This window comes from Scyliorhinus torazame, chromosome 5, assembly GCF_047496885.1.
Source record: "Scyliorhinus torazame isolate Kashiwa2021f chromosome 5, sScyTor2.1, whole genome shotgun sequence".
NCBI classification, from domain to species: domain Eukaryota; kingdom Metazoa; phylum Chordata; class Chondrichthyes; order Carcharhiniformes; family Scyliorhinidae; genus Scyliorhinus; species Scyliorhinus torazame.
Genome location: NC_092711.1, coordinates 240,898,442 through 240,923,394, shown reverse-complemented (window position 1 = coordinate 240,923,394; position 24,953 = coordinate 240,898,442). Strand labels below are relative to the sequence as shown.

General features: G+C 52.9%; 1 protein-coding gene across 2 annotated transcripts in view; it reads left to right on the top strand.

Annotated features, from left to right (window-relative positions):
* Positions 1 to 24,953, top strand: part of LOC140420984 (kelch-like protein 4) — a 564,196-nt gene that overhangs the window by 514,345 nt on the left and 24,898 nt on the right. For both annotated transcript variants that reach the window (XM_072505214.1, XM_072505212.1), the window contains exon 8: positions 16,248 to 16,410. In XM_072505214.1, the coding sequence (XP_072361315.1) occupies positions 16,248 to 16,410 (163 nt within the window). The remainder of the gene's footprint in view (positions 1 to 16,247; positions 16,411 to 24,953) is intronic.

Here is a 24,953-nt window from a genome sequence, read left to right as displayed (position 1 = left end):
GGGGGGTCCGTGCTGGGGTGGAGGTTGGGGAGGGGGTCCGTGCCGGGGTGGAGGTTGGGGAGGGGGTCCGTGCCGGGGTGGAGGTTCGGGAGGGGGTCCGTGCCGGGGTGGAGGTTGGGGAGGGGGTCCGTGCCGGGGTGGAGGTTGGGGAGGGGGTCCGTGCCGGGGTGGAGGTTGGGGGGGGGTCCGTGCCGGGGTGGAGGTTGGGGGTTGTGGAGGGGGTCCGTGCCGGGGTGGAGGTTGGGGGTTGTGGAGGGGGTCCGTGCCGGGGTGGAGGTTGGGGGTTGGGGAGGGGGTCCGTGCCGGGGTGGAGGTTGGGGGGGGGTCCGTGCCGGGGTGGAGGTTGGGGGGGGGTCCGTGCCGGGGTGGAGGTTGGGGGTTTGGGAGGGGGTCCGTGCCGGGGTGGAGGTTGGGGGGGGGTCCGTGCCGGGGTGGAGGTTGGGGGGGGGTTCGTGCCGGGGTGGAGGTTGGGGGTTGGGGAGGGGGTCTGTGCCGGGGTGGAGGTTGGGGGGGGGGGTCCGTGCTGGGATGGGTGTTGGGGAGGGGGTCCGTGCCGGGGTGGAGGTTGGGGGGGGGGTCCGTGCCGGGGTGGGTGATGGGAGGGCAAATGAGTTGGTCCACCTGGCCAGGTGCCAGCCTCCAACAGTTGGACCCATGCGGTCCATGCCACCTGGCTGGGGGGAGGAGGGGATATGGGCAATGATGACATGTCGTCGTTCCCCTCCCCCCCACCAGGCCGTCATGTTTTCAGACCATCCAGCGATGTTGGCCGCCGTGGTGGCAGCCGCTCATGTCTATGTTGCCCTGGATGAGGAGGAGGAGGAGGAGGAGGAGGAGGAGGAGCGTGCCAGAGAGGCGGCGCAGGCTGCCGCAGAGGGGCAGGCGGCAGCCGCCCAGGCTGGAGGGACACCTGACCGACAGGACGAGGAGGGGGAGGAGGACGTCGCGGCCCCACGGCAACGGAGGCACCCGAGGGCGCCCCGTGTGTACCGGCCCCGGCAGTCATACCAGGACCTCACGGACCGGGAATGCAGGAGGAGACTCCGGATGAGCCGGGAAACCGTGGCACACATCTGCCACCTGCTGGCACACCTGTCACCGCGTGGCACTGGCGGGGGACACCCTCTCCCCGTGTCCGTCAAGGTTACGGTGGCCCTGAACTTTTATGCAACGGGGTCATTCCAGGCACCGAGTGGGGACCTGTCCGGCATATCGCAGACATCGGTGCATCGGTGCATCCGGGCAGTGACAGATGCCCTTTATGCCATGGCGCACCGCTACATCCGCTTCCCCGTGGACCGGGCCAGCCAAGATGCCCGGGCCGTGGGCTTCTCTGCCGTTGCCGGGTTCCCCATGGTCCAGGGCGCGATCGATGGGATGCACGTCGCCGTGCGGCCACCTGCAGATAACATGGCCGTGTTCACTAATAGGAAGGGGACCTATTCGATGAACGTACAGGTGGTCTGCGACCACCGCATGATGATCCTGCACGTCTGCGCCCGTCACCCAGGCAGTGTACACGACTCATTCGTGTTGTCGCGGTCATCCATCCCCAGCATGTACGAGGGACGCCATCCCCGGCTGAGGGGCTGGTTGCTGGGCGACAGGGGCTACCCATTGCGATCGTGGCTGATGACGCCTATACGGAGGCCACGCAATGAGGCGGAGAACCGCTACAATGATGCCCATGTAGCGACAAGGGGAGTGATCGAGAGGTGCTTTGGCGTGCTGAAGATGCGTTTCAGGTGCCTGGACCTCTCTGGGGGCGCCCTCCAGTATCGGTCAGATAGGGTCGGCCGCATCATTGTGGTGTGCTGCGTCCTGCACAACATAGCCCAGCAGAGGGGCGATGTGCCGCAGGCAGAGGAGGGCGGAGTGGAGGAGCAGCAGGAAGAGGCCCAGTCCTCCCAGATGAGGGGGATGGGGGCAATGGTCAGGGCAGACGGGGTAGACACAGACGGGTGGCTGTCCACCGTTACCGGCTGGCCCAGCGGGCACGGGACAGACTGATAGATGCCCGCTTCAACGACTAGATGGGCGTGGGAATCGGGTAGTATGGCCACAGACCGCACACCATGACAACAGCCGACCACCCACACCCCCCACCCATCCACCCACCCAGCACCCTCACCCCCCTCCCCAACCCCACACACCCCACCCGCATGCACACCACCCCCCCACTCCCAATTGCCGATCCACCGGCGGCACAACGGGCCGGGCTCACCCAGTTGCGGGTGGACGCGTGTCTATCGCAGGCCATGGAGAATGATGACAACCCGCCTCCGATGAGCTCCTGGCTCTACATCGTTGGACTATGTCTGACCCATGGCAACAGTACCACCATCCACCCGGACCATCCCTGCATGCGGCTGTGACACTGCAGCGCACGGTCCCGTCCTCTGCCCGGGGGATGTTGATGGCGGCCCAGGGGGAAGGGGGCAGACTCACCTGGGGCTGAGGTAAGACCACCCCTCACACACACACTTGTGCTCAACGTACATGACACCCCCGCACACTTTGGACAGAGCACAAAGGCAGCTTCGGTAGGTGTAACATTGACTTTAATAACCAAAGGAGTTCATGCACGTGCCCTAGCGCCTAAAACTCATCTGTGCCCTGCACCCGTGCCAACTTACTCAGTGTCTAATTGTTTGGCCTTACGGGCCCTTTGACTACGTCTACGTGGTTCCCCAGACGGTACAGCAGAACTGGAGGTGGACTCCTGTGATTCCTGCCCTCTGACACTGGATCCCTTTGGCGGCCGTTTCCTGGGGCGTCCTGGCCTAGATGGGCCAGGCTGCGGCCCGGGCGACTGGGATGGCGAGCTGCCAGCCTGTCCTGTCCGTTGCCCACCCGATGCACCTGGGACGGAAGGGGGGGAGTCCGAGGTGTCGCGGTGTACCGGGACCTCCCCTACAGAGGGAGCCGGGACGGACCACACCACCTCCTCCTCCCTCGGGGTGCCCGATGGCCCCCAGGCCTCTACATGGGTGGGGGATGCGAACGGACTGGCCATCCGACGCGCCCCCGACATCTGGCGCTGCCAGTCCTGGAGGCCCGTGCTGGTATCGACAGGGGTCTGCAGGTTTGCAGCCATGGAGCCCAGGGGGTTGTCGAACCCTGTCTGCGACAGTGCGACGCCAGCTCGCACATGGCCACTGGCGCCGATGCCCTCAGCGATGGCCTGCTGAGACTGGGCCATGGCCTGCAGAGACTGGGCCATGGCCTGCAGAGACTGGGCTATGGCCTGCTGAGACTGGGCCATGGTCTGCTGAGACTGGGCTATGGCGTTGAGCGCCTCTGCCATCTGGCGCTGGCACTGGCTCATGGCCTCCTGTGAGAGGGCAGCCATTTCCTGGGCCACAGACGCCGCCTGCACGGAAGGCCCCAGGCCTCGCAAACCGTTCCCCATGTCTGACACCGTCGCACCCATTGCCTCCACCGCGGACGCCACCCATGCGGTGTCAGCCTGGGTGGCACGCATGACTGGGACCACTCCCAGCTCCTGGACGCGGGTGGACTCCTCCACCTGCGACCGCAGCCGCCGCAAGCCACCCATCACCCTATTCGCTCATCTCCATGTCGGTGGTTGCATCGGATCTATGTGTGGGTGTGGTAACTGCAGGAACCCGGGATCCATCTGGGCGGCAGATGTTCGCTTGGCCTGGGCTGCCCTCCGACTGCCCGGTCCCTCTGCTGCTCCTACCTCCACCTGCTGTACCGGGACGGCTGTGTTGTGCGCACCAGTGAGTGTACCAGACGCCTCATCACTAAAGTGCCCAACCGTGGTGAGTGTTTCTGCGATGGTGGAGGGTGTTGGTGACAGCAGTGGCGTTGTGTCGTGCTCTTCGTCCCACTCTGAGTCCATGGCACTTTGGGGTGGGGGTTCGTCTCCACCCATCCACTCTGAGTCACTGTCCGGTATTTCGTCTTCCCGGGTAGGGGTGTCCTGGGCAGTGCTGTCCCGGGTAGTGCTGTCCCGGGTAGTGCTGTCCCGGGTAGTGCTGTCCCGGGTAGTGGTGTCCCGGGTAGGGGTGTCCTGGGTAGTGGTGTCCCGGGTAGGGGTGTCCTGGATAGTGGTGTCCTGGGTAGTGGTGTCCTGGCTCGGATGTGACGGGGGCCTGTGGCTGCCCCCCTCATCGCTGGGTGGTCGCTCCCGCACGTGACGGGGGTGTCGTCTCCCTGTTGCTCCAGGTCTCTCCGTCTCCCGTGGTCTCCGAGGGGCATCCTGCGGCCGTCGCATGCTGGAGGGTTCGGGTCTCTCCGTCTCCCGTGGTCTCTGAGGGGCATCCTGCGGGCGTCGCATGCTGGAGGGTTCGGGTCTCTCCGTCTCCCGTGGTCTCCGAGGGGCATCCTGCGGGCGTCGCATGCTGGAGGGTTCGGGTCTCTCCGTCTCCCGTGGTCTCCGAGGGGCATCCTGCGGGCGTCGCATGCTGGAGGGTTCGGGTCTCTCCGTCTCCCGTGGTCTCCGAGGGGCATCCTGCGGGCGGTCTGCATCTGCGGGGATGGGTGCCTGGACGTTTGGTCCTGCGATACACAATGAAGCATGCATGGTTAGACATCAGGCAGTGATCAGGTGATACGGGAGAGGGGGGATATAGGGGAGGGGGGATATGGGGACGGGCTGTTGGTGGCTCACTTGCTCGTGGGGCCCCCGACCTCTGCATCAGCAACCTCCCGGTCCTCAGGTCCGCCAGCCAGTTCCAGGGCCCTTTCCTCGTGTACGGTCAGTGGCCTCTCATCAGCGGGCCCTCCTCCAGTCCTCACATGCTCCCTATTGTTGTGTGCGCGCTTCTCCTGGGGGGGGGGGGGGGTGGTGGCAGGGGTAAAAGGCAACAGTGTTAGGCAGGTATATGAATGCACGCCATCGGTTGCGCGTGCATTGCAGAGGTTAAGGTTAGGGCTGGATTCACTTGCGGATATGGGGGATATGGGGGAGGGGGGGATATGGGGGAGGGGGGATATGGGGGATATGGGGGAGGGGGGATATGGGGGATATGGGGGAGGGGGGAATATGGGGGATATGGTGGAGGGGGGATATGGGGGATATGGGGGAGGGGGGATATGGGGGATATGGGGGAGGGGGGATATGGGGGAGGGGGGATATGGGGGATATGGGGGAGGGGGGATATGGGGGATATGGGGGATATGGGGGAGGGGGGATATGGGGGAGGGGGGATATGGGGGAGGGGGGGATTTGGGGGAGAGGGGATATGGGGGATATGGGGGACGCTCACCCTGCCTGCTCTGACGAGGTCGTTCACCTTCTTGTGGCACTGGGTGCCTGTCCGTGGTGTTAGGGCCACAGCGGTGACGGCCTCTGCCACCTCCCTCCACAGACGCCGGCTGTGGCGTGGGGCAACTCTGCGGCCGTGCCCGGGATACAGGGCGTCCCTCCTCTGCTCCACCGCATCCAGGAGCGCCTCCACATCGCGTGACTCGAACCTCGGGGCTGAGCGACGGCCAGCCATCAAGTCGGGTGTTGCGGTCGGCTGTTCCGGTCGGGTGGGGGGGAGCTGCGCGGCCTTATGAGCCGTCACGCCGTGCAGCGCGTATGACGCTGCACGGCGTGAACCACTGCGCAAGCGCGGATCCCGTTACGTCGCTGCTAGCCCATTTCGGGCCGCAGACTATCGGCCCATTTTTATGACGTGACGCAAGTGGGATTTGCGCCGTTTTTTGCGCCGATCGGCGGAGTTTCCGCCGGTAACGGAGAATTTCGCCCCAGGTCTTGAAACAAGTTGGTGAATGGCTTTCACGTCCTGTGGAAGTCTTCTGCCACATGGATGGCAAATTTTATTTTCTTCAGCCTGAGGAATTCCACCTAGTCTGACAGTCAGTCTGCAGCCTTGGGTGGTGCTGCCAATCGCCAGCGGAGCAGGATTCTCTGACAGGCGATCAGGGAGGCAAAGGCCCATTCTCCATGAAGAGTTCTGGCTGTTCTGATACCCCGAAGACCACCAATTTTGGGCATAACTCCACCCTCACTCCCACAACCCTGGACATGGCTTCAGAAAAGGTTGTCTAGAACCCGAAAAGTCTTGGGCATGCCCAGAACATGTTGGTGTGGTTAGCCGGGCCTACCTGGCACCATTCACATTTGTTCTCCACCTCTGGGAATAATCCACTCATTCAGATTCTGGTTAGGTTCACTCTGTGCACCACCTTTAGCTGCGTTAGTCTCAGCCCTGCGCACATGGAGATAAAGTTTTCCCTATGTAGTGCTTCAATCCAGAGTCCTCCTCTATCTCTATGCCTAGTTTCTCCTACCATTTTTTCCTTGTCTCATCCTTGGGGCGGCATACCTCCTCCAACAGTCGCCCATAGATGTCTGCACAGTTTCCCTTCCCTAGGTCACCTGCGTCCAGCAGTTCTTCTACTAATGAGTGTCCTGGTATCTGGGGATATGTCATTGTTTCCCTGTGGAGGACGTTTTTTGACCTGAATGTATCTTAGGTCCTTTCCTCTTGATAACTGGAACCTGTCCATGGGTTCCCGCAGGATCGCTACTCTACCGTCTGTGTGTGTACATGTCCCTAACCTTCAGAGTCCCCTTGTCCTGTCTCCATCTTTTGAAAGTGGTGTCCATTATTGCGGGAGTGAAACTATGGTTGTTGACGATGGGGACCATGGCGAACATTTCAGTTAGGGTGACGTGTTGCCTCATTTGGTACCATGTCCGAGGCTTGGCTATTACCACTGGCCACCTCAGGTATTTGGCTGAGAGTGGGTATGGGAGAATGGCTGTGGCTTGTGCTCGGAGGGACGTCCCTGTGCAGGAACTCTCTTCCATCTTCACCCACTCTGCTCCCGATTGCGTATACACTCTCTGCGGTGGTCCCCAGTAGTAGAACTGTAAGTTCAGAAGGGGCGGGCTTCCCACAATTCTTCTCCTTTGTAGGACCCTCTTTTGGATAATTTTGGACTCCCCCCCCCCCCCCCCCCCCCCCCCCCCCCCCCCCCCCCCCGCCCCCGCCCCACACACACACACAAACACCACGATTAGCCTATCGACTGTGTTGAAAAAGGCCTTGCGGATGTAGATGAGCAGGGATCTGATCAGGAAGAGGAACCTGGGCAACAGGTTCACTTTGATTGCCTGTAAACACTTTTTCTTCAACATTCCACCCTGCCTCAATCCTCTGTCTGAAAAGTATTAGGGTTCGGCTGGGGCTGGGTATAGAGTGACCACCAGGTGCGGTGTGGGAGAGTGGGGTGGGGGGGGGAAGATTTGGGGGGTGGGTGAGAAGTTGACGGTTGGAGGCAGGGCTCCCAGGACACTTGAACATCCCACATGGGGTCACCCTCAGAGAAAGATTGTTAGAAACAGGGTCAGAAGTGTAAGGGTGCCTTATATAACAGCTTACCCAGTGAGTGACCGTTACCGCTCACCAAGTCGCACCCCACTACCTCCCTACTGGCCCAGGTAGCTGCCCCACCCCCAGCAAGCCTGACAATTTTGGAAAGTTTTTAAGTTCCTTTACCTTCTCGCTCTCCCTCAACAGCCATGGCGCCCAAGCCCCCTTCGTAAATACTTGCATTCATTCGCGCCCACGTGCCTTCCGCCTCGGAGTGGCGGAGCATCGCGGAAGGATGGAGCAGACTGTGCCTAACCACTAAGTAGTTTTAAACCCATTCAGTTTTGAATGGGTCTGCTGGCACGGGGCGCAAACCTCGATTTCATCGCCAGGGAGGGACCGGAGAATGGTCCCAGAATTGGTGCTGGGTGCAAATCTCGATTTTTGCAATATGCCTGATTCTCCGCCCGATCGCAATTCGCGCTTCCGGTATTGCGAAGTGGAGAATCCAACCCCTGAGCTTTCTCACATGTTTCCCATGTCAAGTAAATGCATTGGGTCATTATAGACCAAAGTTACATCTATTGATTTAGGTAATCGTGAAATGCTTTTGAGGTCCTGATCATTGGCTGTGAAGTATGAAAAAAATTGAATGCAGTTCATCAACAAGATATTTTGCCAAGTTCTCAGTTCCTCAAAAGCAGGGTGATGCTGAGTCATCTTACATGATAGGGCAAGAAATGTATCAATTTCTCTTCAAGGTTTGATCCCCTAATTATCCTTCCGTCCTTTATCCATTCTTCCTGTGTAGACCTAGACAGTAAATGTGAGCAGACTACTTGACCATACAGGGAGCAAAACTGTGAAGTTAAATCTTGTCTGTAGCTAATGTCTACATGCACGCATCTTCCAACAGAATTCCTTCCTGCATCTTGGAAAAATCTGGAGCTAACTGCAGAATTCTTAGAGCCATCCCAGTTGAAATCAATTAATCGACCACAACATCAGGCATCAGACTTGGAAATCTTCTACTCTGTATGGTCGATAATGAGTTCCTTATTTACTGACCATTAATGGCTTTTCTATCGTTCAGCGTTAAATCCAAATTTACATAAAGGCCATTTTATTTAATGGCAATATTCAGTGATTTTCAAGATCACATTAATAGCAAAAGTAAAATAAACTGCTCTTTTAACTCCTTCACAGATATACAATCCACGTGTTACTAGTCTAATTACAATCATCATTACTTATATTATGTATACGTATATATTGAGATGATGAGCTTGCTCTGCAGAAGTGGAGTTACCAGTTCAGTATATGCAGAGCACCATGTAGTCAAAGCTATTGAACCACTGGTGCCCTCGAATGAGTCTGCCGGACTGTGTTCCTATGGCAGCATCTGCAGTAAATGTAGGTCACTGAATGCCATCATTGCAAAATACACCTGCCATCTCAGTGCAGCAACTTGAGATTTTGAATATATTTCCAATCTTCAAATGATCACCCTGGTACAATTCTGTTTATTTTACTGGCCATACTAGACCACTGTCTCAATTTCAAGATCACCTGGATTGGACCAGCTACATTTGTTGCTCAGAACTTACTAACTTGGGGTAGCACTCAAGGGGCGGGATTATTCGAAATGGAGGAAGAGTGTTTGCGCCGTCGTGAACGCCGTCAACGTTCACGACGGCGCGAAACGGCCCCTATCCCGACCGATTCAGGGCCCGATAATGGGCTAGGAGCGGCGCCGTGTCATTTGCGCGTGCCAGGCCTTGGCGCCGCGTAAAGGCGGCGCCGCATACATGACGCGGCCGGCGCCGCATAACTGGCGTCACCCTCGCATGGGTGGTTGCCGTCCTCTCCGAGTCCGGCCGGCAAGAAGATGTCTGACGGATCTTGAGAAGCTGCAGAAGAAAGGAGGTCCTTCTTCAGAGAGGCCGGCCCAACGATCGGTGGGCACCGATCGCGGGCCAGACCCCATTTGAGGCCCCCCCCCCTCCCGGTGCAGAATCCCCCCTCGCCCCCCCCCTGCAGGCCGCCCCCCCCCCCCCAGCGTTCCCGCGCTGTGCCTGCCGGCAGCGACCAGGTGTGGACGGCGCCAGGGGGAACCAGCCGTTTTGGACAGGCCACTCGGCCCATCTGGGCCGGAGAATCGCGGGGGTACCGGTGAATCGCCATTTTGTCTGTCTTGGGCGATTCACTGTACCGCGCCGCGCAAAACGCGATTGTGGCGACCTGGCCTCTTCCGTGAATCACGGGAAGGCGTCGGACCTGCGTCGCAGGAGGATTTGGCGACCCAGGCGATTCTCCCAACCGGCGCGGGAGCGGAGAATCGCACCCAAGATCTTTAAAGAGCAGCTTCACAAAGAGGTGAACATAAATCTGGGGCGGGATTCTCCGACCCCCCGCCGGGTCGGAGAATCGCCGGGGCCGACGTGAATCCCGCCCCTGCCGGGTGCTGGCACCGGATATTCGGCGGGGGTGATCTCAGGGGCGAAATTCTCCACCAACGGTGCGATGTCCGCCAACTGGTGCCCAAATCGGCGCCAATCAGACGGGCATCGCGCCGCCCCAAAGGTGCGGCGCCGGAGGGATTTCCGCCCCGCCAGCTGGCGGAAATGGCATTTGTTGCCCCGCCAGCTGGCGCGGAAATGCGGCGCATCCGGGCCGGAGAATTGAGCGGGGGGTCCCGCCAACCGGCGCGGCCCGATTCCCACCCCCGCCCAATCTCCGGTACTGGAGACTTCGGCGGGGGCGGGATTCACGGCGGCCAATGGACATTCTCCGACCCGGCGGGGGGTCGGAGAATGACGCCCCAGATGTACAACAGGGGATCTCTGGGTCATCCAGCGGATCGGAGAATGGCCATTGGCCGCCGTGAATCCCGCCCCCGCCGGTTGCCGAAGTCTCTGGTACCGGAGATTGGGCGGGGGCGGGAATCGGGCCGCGCCGGTTGGCGGCCCCCCCCGCTCAATTCTCCGGCCCGGATGGGCCGAAGTCCCGCCGAGAAATTGCCTGTCCCGCCGTGTAAATCAAAGTAGGTATTTATCGGCGGGACAAGGCGGCGTGGGCTGGCTCCGGGGTCCTGGGGGGGGTCGCGGGGCGATCTGATCGCGGGGGGTGCCCCCACGGTGGCCTGGCCCGCGATCGGGGCCCACCGATCCGCGGGCGGGCCTATGCCGTGGGGACACTCTTTCCCTTCCGCCTCCGCAACGGCCTCCACCATGGCGGAGGCGGAAGAGACTCTCCCCACTGCACATGCGCGGGAAACTGTCAGCGGCCGCTGACACTCCCGCGCATGCGCCGACCGGGGATGTAATTTCCGCGCCAGATGGCGGGGCAACAAACGCCGTTTCCGCCAGCTGGCGGGGCGGAAATCCCTCCGGCGCCGGCCTAGCCCCTCAATGTCGGGGCTCGGCCCCCAAAGATGCGGAGCATTCCGCACCTTTGGGGCGGCGTGATGCCTGTCTGATTGGCGCCGTTTTGGGCGCCAGTCGGCGGACATCGCGCCGTTGGGGGAGAATTTCGCCCCTGATGTGGCATGAAGTTGGAATTTAGCAGGCAGCGCGGTAGCACAGTTGTTAGCACTTTTGCTTCAAGCACCAGGGTCCCAGGTTCGATACCCGGTTTGGGTCACTGTCTATGCAGAGTGTGCACATTCTCCCTGTGTCTGCGTGGGTTTCGTCCGGGTGCTCCAGTTTCCTCCCACAAATCCTGAAAGACGTGGGGCGCGATTCTCCACTCCCACGCCGGTTGGGAGAATCGCCTGGGCCGCCAAAATCTCCAGGGACGCCGGTCCGACGCCCTCCCGCGATTCTCCCAAGCGGCGGGAACGGCCCGGTCGAGTTTCGCGGGCCGCAGGCCGGAGAATCGCCGGAGACACCCAAAATGGCGATTCTCCGGCACCCCCGCTATTCTGAGGCCCGGATGGGCCGAGCTGCTAGACTAAAACGGCGGGTTCCCCCGGCGCCATCCACACCTGGTCGCTGCTGTCGTGGGCGGTGCGTGAACACTGAGGGGGCGGCCTGTGGGGGGGCGAGGGGGTATCCTGCACCGGGCTTCACCTGGAATGTGGGGTGGCCCGCGATCGGTGCCCACCGATCGTCGGGCCGTCCTCTCTGAAGGAGGACCTCCTTCCTTCCGCGGCCCCGCAAGATCCGTCCCCCATCTTCTTGCGGTGCGGATTTAGAGAGGACGGCAACCACGCATGCGCGGATGACGCCCGTTATGCGGCGCCGGCCGCGTCACCAATGCGGCGCCGCTTTTACGCGGGCGACAAGGCCTTGCGCGTGTAGATGACGCGGCCCCGATCCTGGCCCATTGTCAGGGCCTGAATTGGTCGGGACCGGGGCCGTTCCGCGCCGTCGTGAACCTCGATGGCGTTCGCGACGGCGCGGCCACTTCGGCGTGGGAGTGCAGAATCCCGCCCCCGCTGTTAGGTAATTTGGATATTCTGAATTCTCCCTCTGTGTACCCGAACAAGCGACGGAATGTGGCGACTAGGGACTTATCACAGTAACATCTTTGCAGTGTTAAAGTAAGCCTACTTGTGACAATAAAGATTATTATTAGTATGATGGCATTATATCAGAGCTTAGGGTGACAGCGAGACAAATATATAATGAACATGAGAATTTGAATATTCCTTCTAAGTGAAATATTTATCCAGTTTTCACTATTGACAGCTGTACACTTTCCAAAAATCACTACATAAAGTATTTCAAGCTGATTCTAAAATATAAAAATACCCACAAATGAGATGTTTTTGCCTTTTTGGGACTTTTTAAATTGATAATTATTAAGCAATTAATGTAACCCGATACAAGGTATTATCTGTGCTTTGACCTGTTCAAATAATTCACATTAATGAGGAAGATTTCACAGACAATAGAAGATTTAAAGTGCTGAAGGAGGCTATTTAGCCAATCATGTCTGTATATAATAATAATCTTTATTGTCACCCGGAGGATACCCACGCAGACACGGGGAGAACGTGCAGACTCCGCACAGACAGTGACCCAAGCCAGGAATCGAACCTGGGACCCTGCCACTGTGAAGCAACAGTGCTAACCACTGTGCTACCTAGCCGCCCATACTGTACTGTCTCTCTGTGAGAGCAACTCCACTAATCCCATTCCCCCAAACTTTCCCATATCCCTGCAAATCTTCTCTCTTCAGGTGGTTCTCCAAACTCCCTTTGGAAGGCTCCTATTGTAGCTACTTCCATCACAATCTCAGATATCCAAATCCTAACTATTTACTGCATAAAAAGGATTTCCTCATATCGCTGTTGATTCTCTTACATCTTAAATAAATGTTCTCTGGTTCTCAGCTGTTCTGATACTCAGAACAGTTTTTCTCCATCTGTTCTTCCTATATCCCTCAGGGTTTTGAACACTCTTTAAAAAGGTGTTATATAAAATAAAGGCTCTTTATTTTTAATTCTACAATTTCCATTGTTTTCAGCTATGTTTTTTAAAATTAATTCATGAGCTGTGGGCATTGCTGGCTGGCCAATATTTGTTGACCTCCCTCTATTGCTATTGAGAAGGTGGTGGTGTGCTGCCTTCTTGACTGTCTGCAGTCCAGGGTGTTGTAGGAGCATCCACAGTGTTGTTATGAGGACATTTCAGGATTTTGACCCAGTGACAGCACAGAAACAGCGATATAGTTCTAAGTAAGGATGGTGTGTGGCATTGCCATCTGCTGCCCTTGTCTTCTAGGTGGCAAGGGGTCACAGGTTTTGAAGGTGCTGTCGAAGAAGCCTTGGTGAGTTGCTTCTGTGTATCATGTAGATGGTACACACTGCTGCCATTGTGCATTGGTGGTGGAGGGAGCGATTGTTTAAGGTGGTGGTGAATGGAGTACAAATCAAATGGGCCTCCTTGTCCTGGGGATGGTGTCAAGTTTCTTGAGTATTGTTGGAACTGCAGTCACCCACACAAGTCAAGAGTATTCCATCACACTCCTGAATTGTGCCTTGTAGACGGTGTTCAGGTTTAGGGAGGTTGGGAGGCGAGTTACTCAGTGCAGGATTCCGAGCCTCTGACTTGCTCTTGTAGCCATGGTATTTATATGGCCAGTCCAGTTCAGTTCCTGGTCAATGGTAATCCCCAGGATGTTGATAGTGGGGGGTTCAGCGATGGTAATGCGCTGATTAAATTGCACCCTCTCTATAACAGTACTTGTATGAAGGCTGAAGTATCAGTCAAAGGCACCAATGTCATCCCCATAGGAGGTTATCTCTTCGTTCAGACTCTGTCTGCTCAGCACATCATCTATTATGGTCCCAACATAAAATTAGAAAGTGTTAACCTGCCCTGGGATTTTCCAAGCCCGCCACAGTAAGTTTCCCCCTGGCGTATGTGGTAGGCCATTCAAATTCCTGTTGACTTATGATCCCGCCGGTGGGAGGGGCCAGAAAATTCCACCCTTCATCTTTGTTCTCTTTATTCGCAAGACCTGAGGTGTTGGGGTACTGGGTACTGGGTAAAATGTCTTCACCAATGTGCCGACTGTTAAGGGTCCTCCATATTTTGTAAGGATTCTGATAGGGGTAATGTCTCATCCTGATTCGAGGTTGCCTTTACCTACGCTGCTTCTCTTGACAGGTGATGGGTAGCCTTTGTTATTGTGTCATCTCTGGTGTAGTTAGCCTCAAAATCCTTCACCAGCTGCTCTTCACTGTTGTTGGGTTACATTTGAAGCTATTCCCACCATTTTCACCTCTTTCACTGTGGGTGCAGTCACTGCTGTCTTCATCTAACTATTTGCAAAGGTTAAATAAGACCAATACATAGCCGGAGCTATTATCTGGATACTTCACACTCATCTCCTCTCAGTGGGTGACATCACCATGACAAAGCTCCTCAAGCACATACTCAGTAGCTATCATTAGAGTTCACTCTAAACCCTACACTCACTGGTGAAAAGTGGAATAAATTTAGAAATTAGAATGACACTCATCATTAGGAAGCTGATCTGCATTAGAACTTAAAGTCTAAGCATCAATTTCTCAACAAATGTAATCTTTATTTTTGATCAATTTTATGTACACAGCCTAAGCAGCTAGGATTACTCTGTTAATATACTCGTGCAAGATATTTCAGAAGTTATGGTGAAGATGTGATGTATCAAGGTATTACATTTTCAGCAGAATGTTGGGTTGCTTGCTGAACAAGCATATGCATTTTAAGTTTTTTTGCTTTGATTGTATTTTTAAAATGGTCCCAAACTTTAAGGGCTGTTCATTCTGATCCGTTTTCCGTACTGTGGAATATTTTAGAAGTCCTTACATTTTAATCTGCCCCCGTCTCTTTTCAAAATATCCAAACATAATGAGCATAGGGCGAAAATATAGATGTCTGGCCATTTGTTCCTACTAAACAATTCCCAGGTGGCCTCATTATGAATGTCTGGCTGAGTTCCAAGCTTCATAAATGCATTAGCTCAGCTGGGATTTTGTTTTCACAATTAAGTGGACTGTTTACTTTGTTTTCTTGACATTTTTATGTGGTTCCAATAGTTTTTTTTTCTGTGATCTCTTCTGTCAACATCTGAATGTTTATTTGAATAAGATTAAAAGGTACAATGTGGTTAACGCTCCTGTCACTTATACTACTATCTGAATGACATGCTTGTCGGAATATTTTTTTTTCCAAATGGATTTCTGAATGGGTACTTTTTTTCTTAACAATTCAACATTCTCTATTGTTATTATATGACTCATTGGTTTTGTACAAAGTGTCTACTGGGTCAATGGGCATTGAGAGTGAAGCTTGGGTGATGGGGTGTGAGGGGCGTGGGCTGGAGGGCCTAATTCCTTTCAATTTTACATGTTCAAAGTTCCAGAGAATCGAAATGGGCCTTCTAACTAGACTGCCTCGTCACTTGACCCGGCTGCCTATGGTCTGCTTCTGGTGTCAGCAGGCCTGATCCGATTCTATCTCACCTCCCTGGAGCAAATTCTGGGTGTATCAGGGCCCTTTAAAGCAAGGTGGGTCTGCCAAGTCAGAAAATTTCCTGACTCAAACTACCTGCCTTGGTAGCAAATATACAACCCTAGATCTTTCCAAGAAGCTTTCTTTGAAGTCAGCAGTTAGTAGCAAGTGCAAACTTCAGCCCAAAATAATGTGTTGTGGGTTTGTGCTTCATGAAATTTGACTTTATATGGATTTATTCATATTTTGTGCTTTGGGATCTGCATTCACAATGTTACCTTTAGTTAAGGAATTTTCCTTTGTTATGAAACTGACTCTTTTTTTCAACTGTAAGAGCCGCAAGGTTTTGCTGCAGCTTTATAAAACTCTAGTTAGACCACACATGGAATATTGTGTACAGTTCTGGTCTCCTTATTATAGGAAGGATGTGGATGCTTTGGACAGGGTACAGAGGAGATTTACCAGGATGCTGCCTGGAATGGAGGGCATGCCTTATGAAGAAAAATTGAGGGAGCTAGTGCTTTTCTCACTGGAGCAAAGAAGGAAGAGAGGTGACTTGATAGAGGTGTACAAGGTGATGAGAGGCATGGATAAAGTGGATAGCCAGAGACTTTTCGCCAGGGTGGAAATGGCTGTCACGAGGGGACGTAGCTTTAAGGTGATTGGAGGAAGGTATGGGGGAGATGTCAAACGTAGGTTCTTTACACAGAGAGTGGTGGGTGCATGGAATGCTCTGCCAGCAGAGTTGGTGGAGTCTGAGTCATTCGGGACATTTAAGCGACTCTTACACAGGCACATGGACAGCAGTAAATTGAAGGGGTGTAGGTTAGATTGTCCTTAGATTGGGATAAATGGTCGGCACAACATAGTCGGCCGAAGGGCCTGTACTGCGCTGTATTGTTCTATATTTTATGTTCTATATTTAGCACTTACAACTACCGTGTTAAATATTTGTTGCTCTCATGTTCTAATACAGACATGGTCAAATCCACTTTTATTTCAGGAGTAGCAGTACTTGAAGGACCAATGTATGCAGTTGGGGGGCACGATGGATGGAGTTACCTTAACACAGTGGAACGATGGGATCCACAAGCTCATCAATGGAACTATGTTGCTAGCATGTCAACTCCAAGAAGCACGGTAGGAGTTGCAGCATTAAATGGCAAGTAAGTAGCTGTATGGCAAATCGGCTGTGTTAAATATTTGCACTGACTCAAAAATAAACACAGGTATAACTTTTCAATAATATAACTCACCAAATGTACTTAAATTGAGAGAATAGCCTGAATTTTGTGGTCAGAGGTAGCATGACAGCACTAACTGCTGACCTTGAAGAAAACTACTAACAAAGGCCTAGCAATCTGGTTACCCGATACTAGTTTGAATTCAGCGCCAAGTCTTAGGGCAGCAATGATGGGCGGAATTCTACTAAGTTCCGTGGCAGGTAAGGGACAGGAATGTTTCCCACTGCGGAGGCCAATGGGAAACCATGCCATATCCTCTGGCCTCGACCTCAATTACCATGCATCCGGGGGTTTTGGGACATCTTCTGTGGCAGGGCAGTCTTGATGGAGCATGTCCCACCGACATACCTGGGTGACATATTGAAAAGACGCCAACATCACTGACCCACTATCGAAGAATGAAGATGAACCTCAAGGAACACTCTGAGGCTGGAAGATGGACCACGTCAAAGACACTGTATCTGGAAGATCCACGTGATAGATGATCCCCCCACCCATATTGTTATGCTGTTCCAGGTCGAGGGTCACTGGCTGCTTCTACCCCAAACTCCAAAGGCAGTCCTAGACCTTTTTCAGGTAAGCCCCGACTCCTGCGTATCACATTGGTTCAGCCGTGTTCTGGACCGGCGTGTTTTCCTGCTGGCATAATGGTGAATTTGGCGTGGATGGGGGGTGGGGGGAGTTTCTGGTCAGGCCTTCATTTGCAAATCGGTTTCACGCCAGCCTCCAGAGGGTCTTCCCGATCCGCCATGGTGGGCACCATCAGAAGATCCTGCTGTAAACTCACGCCAGGGTTGTAAGGTTTAGGGTTTTGAGGTATAAAATGCTTCTAATTAAAACAAACTCGAAAGTCTGAATTTTTAATTTCTAACACTGGGGTGTTCAGTTGTGTCTGACCCATAAGGTGCAATTAACTAGTATTTATGAATCAAGTGGAATTTATTGAGCAAGATTTAACATATACTTAACAAGAAGCAGTGAAGACAACTGGGGCGTCATTCTCCGACCCCCCGCCGGGTCGGAGAATGGCCGTTGGCCGCCGTGAATCCTGCCCCCGCCCCCGCCGAAGTCTCCGCTCCCGGAGATTGGGCGGGGGCGGGAATCCGGCCGCGCCGGTTGGTGGGACCCCCCGCTGGATTCTCCGGCCCGGATGGGCCGAAGACCCACCCAGGAATTGCCTGTCCCGCCGACGTAAATCAAACCTGGTATTTACCGGCAGGACCAGGCGGCGTGGGCGGGCTCCGGGGTCCTGGGGGGGGGGCGCAGGGCGATCTGGCCCCGGGGGGTGCCCCCACGGTGGCCTGGCCCGCGATCGGGGCCCACCGATCCGCGGGCGGGCTTGTGCCGTGTGGGCACTCTTTCCCTTCCGCTTCCGCTACGGCCTCCACCATGGCGGAGGCGGAAGAGACTCTCCCCACTGCGCATGCGTGGGAAACTGACAGCGGCCGCTGACGCTCCCGCGCATGCGCTGGGAAACTGACAGCGGCCGCTGACGCTCCCGCGCATGCGCCGCATTTCCGCGCCAGCTGGCGGGGAAAGAAACGCCATTTCCGCCAGCTGGCGGGGCGGAAATCCCTCCGGTGTCGGCCTAGCCCCTCAATGTTGGGGCTAGGCCGCCAAAGATGCGGAGCCTTCCGCACCTTTGGGCCGGTGCGATGCCCGTCTGATTGGCGCCAGTCGGCGGACATCCCGCCGTTGGGGGAGAATTTCGCCCCTGATCTCTCAAGACCCTGGGAAACCTTGGTGTTGTCAGCAGAGGCGATGTCTCTCTTCTTGTCGTTGAACTGATGTTGAACTGTGCCAGAAGAGTCATGCTGCAGCAGCCATGGTAACAATGTGCCAACAAAAATTAAGATTTCTCATCTTTTATACCTCAGTCTCCCATTCCAGCACTCCCTTTTTTGGAAATGGTCCTAATTCACTCTTCCTATCGGCTACAGGATGCAATTCATCTCCTCTCACCCCCACCTTTGAAACAACCTCTGCTTCAAGGGTTGTAAACTGCGACACAGTTCCATCAGTTACTGCTTCAAACCCCAGAAGAAAACATTCCATGACAAACAAATGGCATGTTTCCTCTTGATACCAAACAGTCACAAATAAATAATAATTAGTAATAATAATAATCACTTATTGTCACAAGTAGGCCTCAATGAAGTTACTGTGAAAAGCCCCTAGTCGCCACATTCCTGTGCCTGTTTGGGGAGGCCTTGTTCTGCATTACAAGCCAGCTGTTTAGCCCACTGTGCTAAACCAGCCCCTCATCAACATATCCTAAACCAAGCCTAACACTAAAACTCTCAACATCAACAGTTAAGACTGTCGTGTTGGGTGTTCCGATACACAAACGAACCAACACGGTTGCAGCTGGTACAATTCTGTTTTATTATTCTGTACAATAATAACTATTAATGTCTGGCTGTGGTTCGTACTTCACCAGCTAACCTGTGGACCCAACCCTAGCACTATCTTAGTGAGGCACTCAGCACATGGTGTATGTCTGAGTGGCACGCTGTAAGCTCTGTGCTCTGAGCTATCTCCTGGTAGAATGAGCGGGAACTGTGGTGTTCCCCGTTTTATAGTGCGTGTGCTCTCACTGGTGATTGGCTGTGATGTTGTGTGTGTGTTGGTTGGTCCATCTACCTGTCCATCAGTGTGTGTGTGTGATTGCACCATGATATGTTAATGTGGATATCATGACATCCCCCCTTTTCACAAGGATATGTGCCTACATGGTGATAAATATTGGTGTGTACTGAGTGCATCTGAGTATGTGTGTGCAATATTTACAACATGTACATGAGGCGAAACTATATACATAGGAAGGTGCCAGGTGCAACAGAGCAAGGAGTTTGTACCACAAACAAAACAAGTGCAATCATCAAATATCGAAAGAGAACTCCTGGAACGACAAAAAGAGAAACACGTTAACAGTATTGCAAAACAATTCACGTTAGTCCAATATGCAAACAGGCTCATACGTCCAGTCTATTAGGTGGGCGACGAATTCGGGTTCAAGGGTGGGTCAGGATCCACCGGCTGAGGAATGGGCCTGGCCACGGGCGAGAGAGGAATAGGCAGAGTGGCAGGAAGCTCAACAAAGTCGACATCAGGGACAACAGAAGGGCGTGGCACCGGTGCATGATCACGTAGCGAGCGCGGAAGCAGCCGAAGAGCCCGCCGATTACGCCGGCGAATGGAGCTATCAGGCAGGCGAACCAGGAACGAGCGGGGAGCCACGCGGCGGAGAACCTCAGCGGTTGCCAACCAGCCACCCTCCGGTAGGTGTATGCAGACGTTGTCTCCAGGCACCAGGGCAGGAAGATCAGTTGCCCGAGCGTCATGTGCCACCTTCTGCTGAGCACGCTGCTGTCACATCCATTGCAGTACTGGAGCATGGTCGGGTTTAGGAACATGAATGGACGGCACAGTGGTCCTGAGGGTGCGACCCATCAACAGCTGGGCTGGCGAGAGGCCCATGGACAGTGGGGCCGAGCGATAGTTGGTTGGTCCAACTACTGTCCATCAGTGTGTGTATGTGATTGGACCATGATATGTTAGTGTGGATATCATGATAAAGACCACATCCTATCATAATATCAGAGAATAAAAGATTTCCCCTCTGGTATAGATTTATTAAAGTAATACATGGTTTGTTTAACATGAGACATCATCCTAAGTTCACACTGCTTTAGCCATCCCTTCAAACTAGTTTAAAAACAAACACCTAATCGTATTTTGCCCATTAAGAGACCTTCAGCTCAACTCAATAGAGCTCAGTCATAAAACAATAAAACAAGTTTCTTTCTTCACAACATCTGTCTTTCCTGTTTCCCCAACTCTCTTGACTGTTAATTGCCCAGCAACGAGTCAAACCTGAACCACTTAATTTTAGACTGTGGCTGCAGAATAAAATTCATAGATATTACAGATTCTAAAAATTAGTAGAATTCTCAATTACGTACAGCGTGAAAACCGTGGGCCTCCCGCTGAATTCTCTCCAGTTCCACCTGCCATTGATCCTGCTGGCAGGGCATGGTAGAATTCCACGTGATGTGTTGTGATATGATGACATGCCCCTTTAATGGAGTGTAGCCTAAACTTCTGTCAATCACTACTACTACGAACATTGGATATGGTATATTAGTCACATGACTTGTCAGTCTGCAAGTACATAGAACATAGAACAATACAGCGCAGTACAGGCCCTTCGGCCCACGATGTTGCACTGAAACAAAAGCCATCTAACCTACACTATGCCATTATCATCCATATGTTTATCCAATAAACTTTTAAATGCCCTCAATGTTGGCGAGTTCACTACTGTAGCAGGTAGGGCATTCCACGGCCTCACTTACTCTTTGCGTAAAGAACCTACCTCTGACCTCTGTCCTATATCTATTACCCCTCAGTTTAAAGTTATGTCCCCTCGTGCCAGCCATATCCATCCGCGGGAGAAGGCTCTCACTGTCCACCCTATCCAACCCCCTGATCATTTTGTATGCCTCTATTAAGTCTCCTCTTAACCTTCTTCTCTCCAACGAAAACAACCTCAAGTCCATCAGCCTTTCCTCATAAGATTTTCCCTCCATACCAGGCAACATCCTGGTAAATCTCCTCTGCACCCGCTCCAAAGCCTCCACGTCCTTCCTATAATGCGGTGACCAGAACTGTACGCAATACTCCAAATGCGGCCGTACCAGAGTCCTGTACAGCTGCAACATGACCTCCCGACTCCGGAACTCAATCCCTCTACCAATAAAGGCCAACACTCCATAGGCCTTCTTCACAACCCTATCAACCTGGGTGGCAACTTTCAGGGAACTATGTACATGGACACCTAGATCCCTCTGCTCATCCACACTTTCAAGAGCTTTACCATTAGCCAAATATTCCGCATTCCTGTTATTCCTTCCAAAGTGAATCACCTCACACTTCTCTACATTAAACTCCATTTGCCACCTCTCAGCCCAGCTCTGCAGCTTATCTACATCCCTCTGTAACCTGCTACATCCTTCCACACTATCGACAATACCACCGACTTTAGTATCGTCTGCAAATTTACTCATCCACCCTTCTGCGCCTTCCTCTAGGTCATTGATAAAAATGACAAACAGCAACGGCCCCAGAACAGATCCTTGTGGTACTCCACTTGTGACTGTACTCCATTCTGAACATTTCCCATCAACCACCACCCTCTGTCTTCTTTCAGCTAGCCAATTTCTGATCCACATCTCTAAATCACCCTCAATCCCCAGCCTCCGTATTTTTTGCAATAGCCTACCGTGGGGAACCTTATCAAACGCTTTGCTGAAATCCATATACACCACATCAACTGCTCTACCCTCGTCTACCTGTTCAGTCACCTTCTCAAAGAACTCAATAAGGTTTGTGAGGCATGACCTACCCTTCACAAAGCCATGCTGACTATCCCTGATCATATTATTCCTATCTAGATGATTATAAATCTTGTCTCTTATAATCCCCTCCAAGACTTTACCCACTACAGACGTGAGGCTCACCGGTCTATAGATGCCTGGGTTGTCTCTGCTCCCCTTTTTGAACAAAGGGACCACATTTGCTGTCCTCCAGTCCTCTGGCACTATTCCTGTAGCCAATGATGACATAAAAATCAAAGCCAAAGGTCCAGCAATCTCTTCCCTGGCCTCCCAGAGAATCGTAGGATAAATCCCATCAGGTCCCGGGGACTTATCTATTTTCAGCCTGTCCAGAATTGCCAACACCTCTTCCCTACGTACCTCAATGCCATCTATTCTATTAGCCTGGGGCTCAGCATTCTCCTCCACAACATTATCTTTTTCCTGAGTGAATACTGACGAAAAATATTCATTTAGTATCTCGCCTATCTCTTCAGACTCCACACACAATTTCCCATCCCTGTCCTTGACTGGTCCTACTCTTTCCCTAGTCATTCGCTTATTCCTGACATACCTATAGAAAGCTTTTGGGTTTTCCTTGATCCTTCCTGCCAAATACTTCTCATGTCCCCTCCTTGCTCGTCTTAGCTCTCTCTTTAGATCCTTCCTCGCTACCTTGTAACTATCCATCGCCCCAACTGAAACTTCACACCTCATCTTCACATAGGCCTCCTTCTTCCTCTTAACAAGAGATTCCACTTCCTTGGTAAACCACGGTTCCCTCGCTCGATGCCTTCCTCCCTGCCTGACGGGTACATACTTATCAAGAACACGCAGGAGCTGATCCTTGAACAAGCCCCACTTATCCAGTGTGCCCAACACTTGCAGCCTACTTCTCCACCTTATCCCCCCCAAGTCACGTCTAATGGCATCATAATTGCCCTTCCCCCAGCTATAACTCTTGCCCTGCGGTGTATACTTATCCCTTTCCATCAGTAACGTAAACGTCACCGAATTGTGGTCACTGTCCCCAAAGTGCTCTCCTACCTCCAAATCCAACACCTAGCCTGGTACATTACCCAAAACCAAATCCAACGTGGCCTCGCCTCTTGTTGGCCTGTCAACATATTGTTTCAGGAAACCCTCCTGCACACACTGTACAAAAAACGACCCTTCTATTGTACTCGAACTATATCTTTTCCAGTCAATATTTGGAAAGTTAAAGTCTCCCATAATAACTACCCTGTTACTTTCGCTCTTATCCAGAATCATCTTCGCCATCCTTTCCTCTACATCCCTAGAACTATTAGGAGGCCTATAAAAAACTCCCAACAGGGTGACCTCTCCTTTCCTGTTTCTAACTTCAGCCCATACTACCTCGGAAGAAGAGTCCCCATCTAGCATCCTCTCCGCCACCGTAATACTGCTCTTGACTAGCAGCGCCACACCTCCCCCTCTTTTGCCTCCTTCTCTGAGCTTACTAAAACACCTAAACCCCGGAACCTGCAACATCCATTCCTGTCCCTGCTCTATCCATGTCTCCGAAATGGCCACTACATCGAAGTCCCAGGTACCAACCCATGCTGCCAGTTCCCCTACCTTGTTTCGTATACTCCTGGCATTGAAGTAGACACACTTCAAACCACCTACCTGAACACTGGCCCCCTCCTGCGATGTCAAATCTGTGCTCCTGACCTCTATACTCTCATTCTCCCTTACCCTAAAACTACAATCCAGGTTCCCATGCCCCTGCTGCAATAGTTTAAACCCCTCCAAAGAGCACTAACAAATCTCCCCCCCAGGATATTTGTGCCCCTCAGGTTCAGATGTAGACCATCCTGTCTGTAGAGGTCCCACCTTCCCCAGAAAGAGCCCCAGTTATCCAGAAATCTGAATCCCTCCCGCCTGCACCATCCCTGTAGCCACATGTTTAAATGCTCTCTCTCCTTATTCCTCATCTCACTATCACGTGGCACGGGCAACAACCCAGAGATAACAACTCTGTTTGTTCTAGTTCTGAGCTTCCATCCTAGCTCCCTGAAAGCCTGCCTGACATCCTTGTCCCCTTTCCTACCTATGTCGTTAGTGCCAATGTGGACCATGACTTGGGGCTGCTCCCCCTCCCCCTAAGGACCCGGAAAACACGATCCGAGACATCACGTACCCTTGCACCTGGGAGGCAACATACCAAACGTGAGTCTCTCACGCTCCCACAAAATCTCCTATCTGTGCCCCTGACTATCGAGTCCCCAATTACTAATGCTAGAAGTGGTCGAGATTACATGTGCTATACCCTGCTAGCGAATACTATCTGAATTTAGTCTTATCTTCAAATGAAGAATCCACGGACCCTGTGTATAATTTGGACATTTAAGTGGAAAACAATATGCAACAGGATGTCATGAGGCAGTATTAACACATGGAGGAATTCTCTCAGAAAGCAAACCAGGAAGTAAAAATGCATCCATTATCCTTCATTTTCTATACATTATGCAGAGAACAAAAGAAAGATTGGGGCAGAGAAATTAAAAGATGCAATATCATAAACAGACTAAATATTTTTACCCTGTGGCAGTTTTATTATGGAGGAAACATTTGACATTAGATAAATATATAATCAGCTTTCCAGAGTCAGAGTGTTTGTTCTGCAGTAGTCATGACTTTTACACTAGTAAAATAATCCAGTTACTTCGTAGAGTGTCACTTTTTCAGTGGGTGTAATAGCAATATTGCAATGTGAAAGGGCATGATCTCATCAGCTCATTGATTACTGAAGATTACAACACAATGTATGGAGGAACAGGAAGTCACAAAGCAACTGCGGGATTTTCACATTTAACTACGCTTGTGCAGATGCCAGAAGTTGCTATCAGTTTCACAGAGTAATGACTATGAACACTAACAGTTTTGTCATTATTGAAACCTTGAAATCTGGGCCTTTTTTTGCAACAGAAAACTGAAACGTGGTCCCCACCTACCAAGTTAAGAACAAATTGAAAAAGCATTGGTAATCTGAAACAAAGAAGTAAACAGCAAGTCAGTCAGCAGCTGTCGAGCTACATTAATGTTGTGTATCCAGATCCTTTC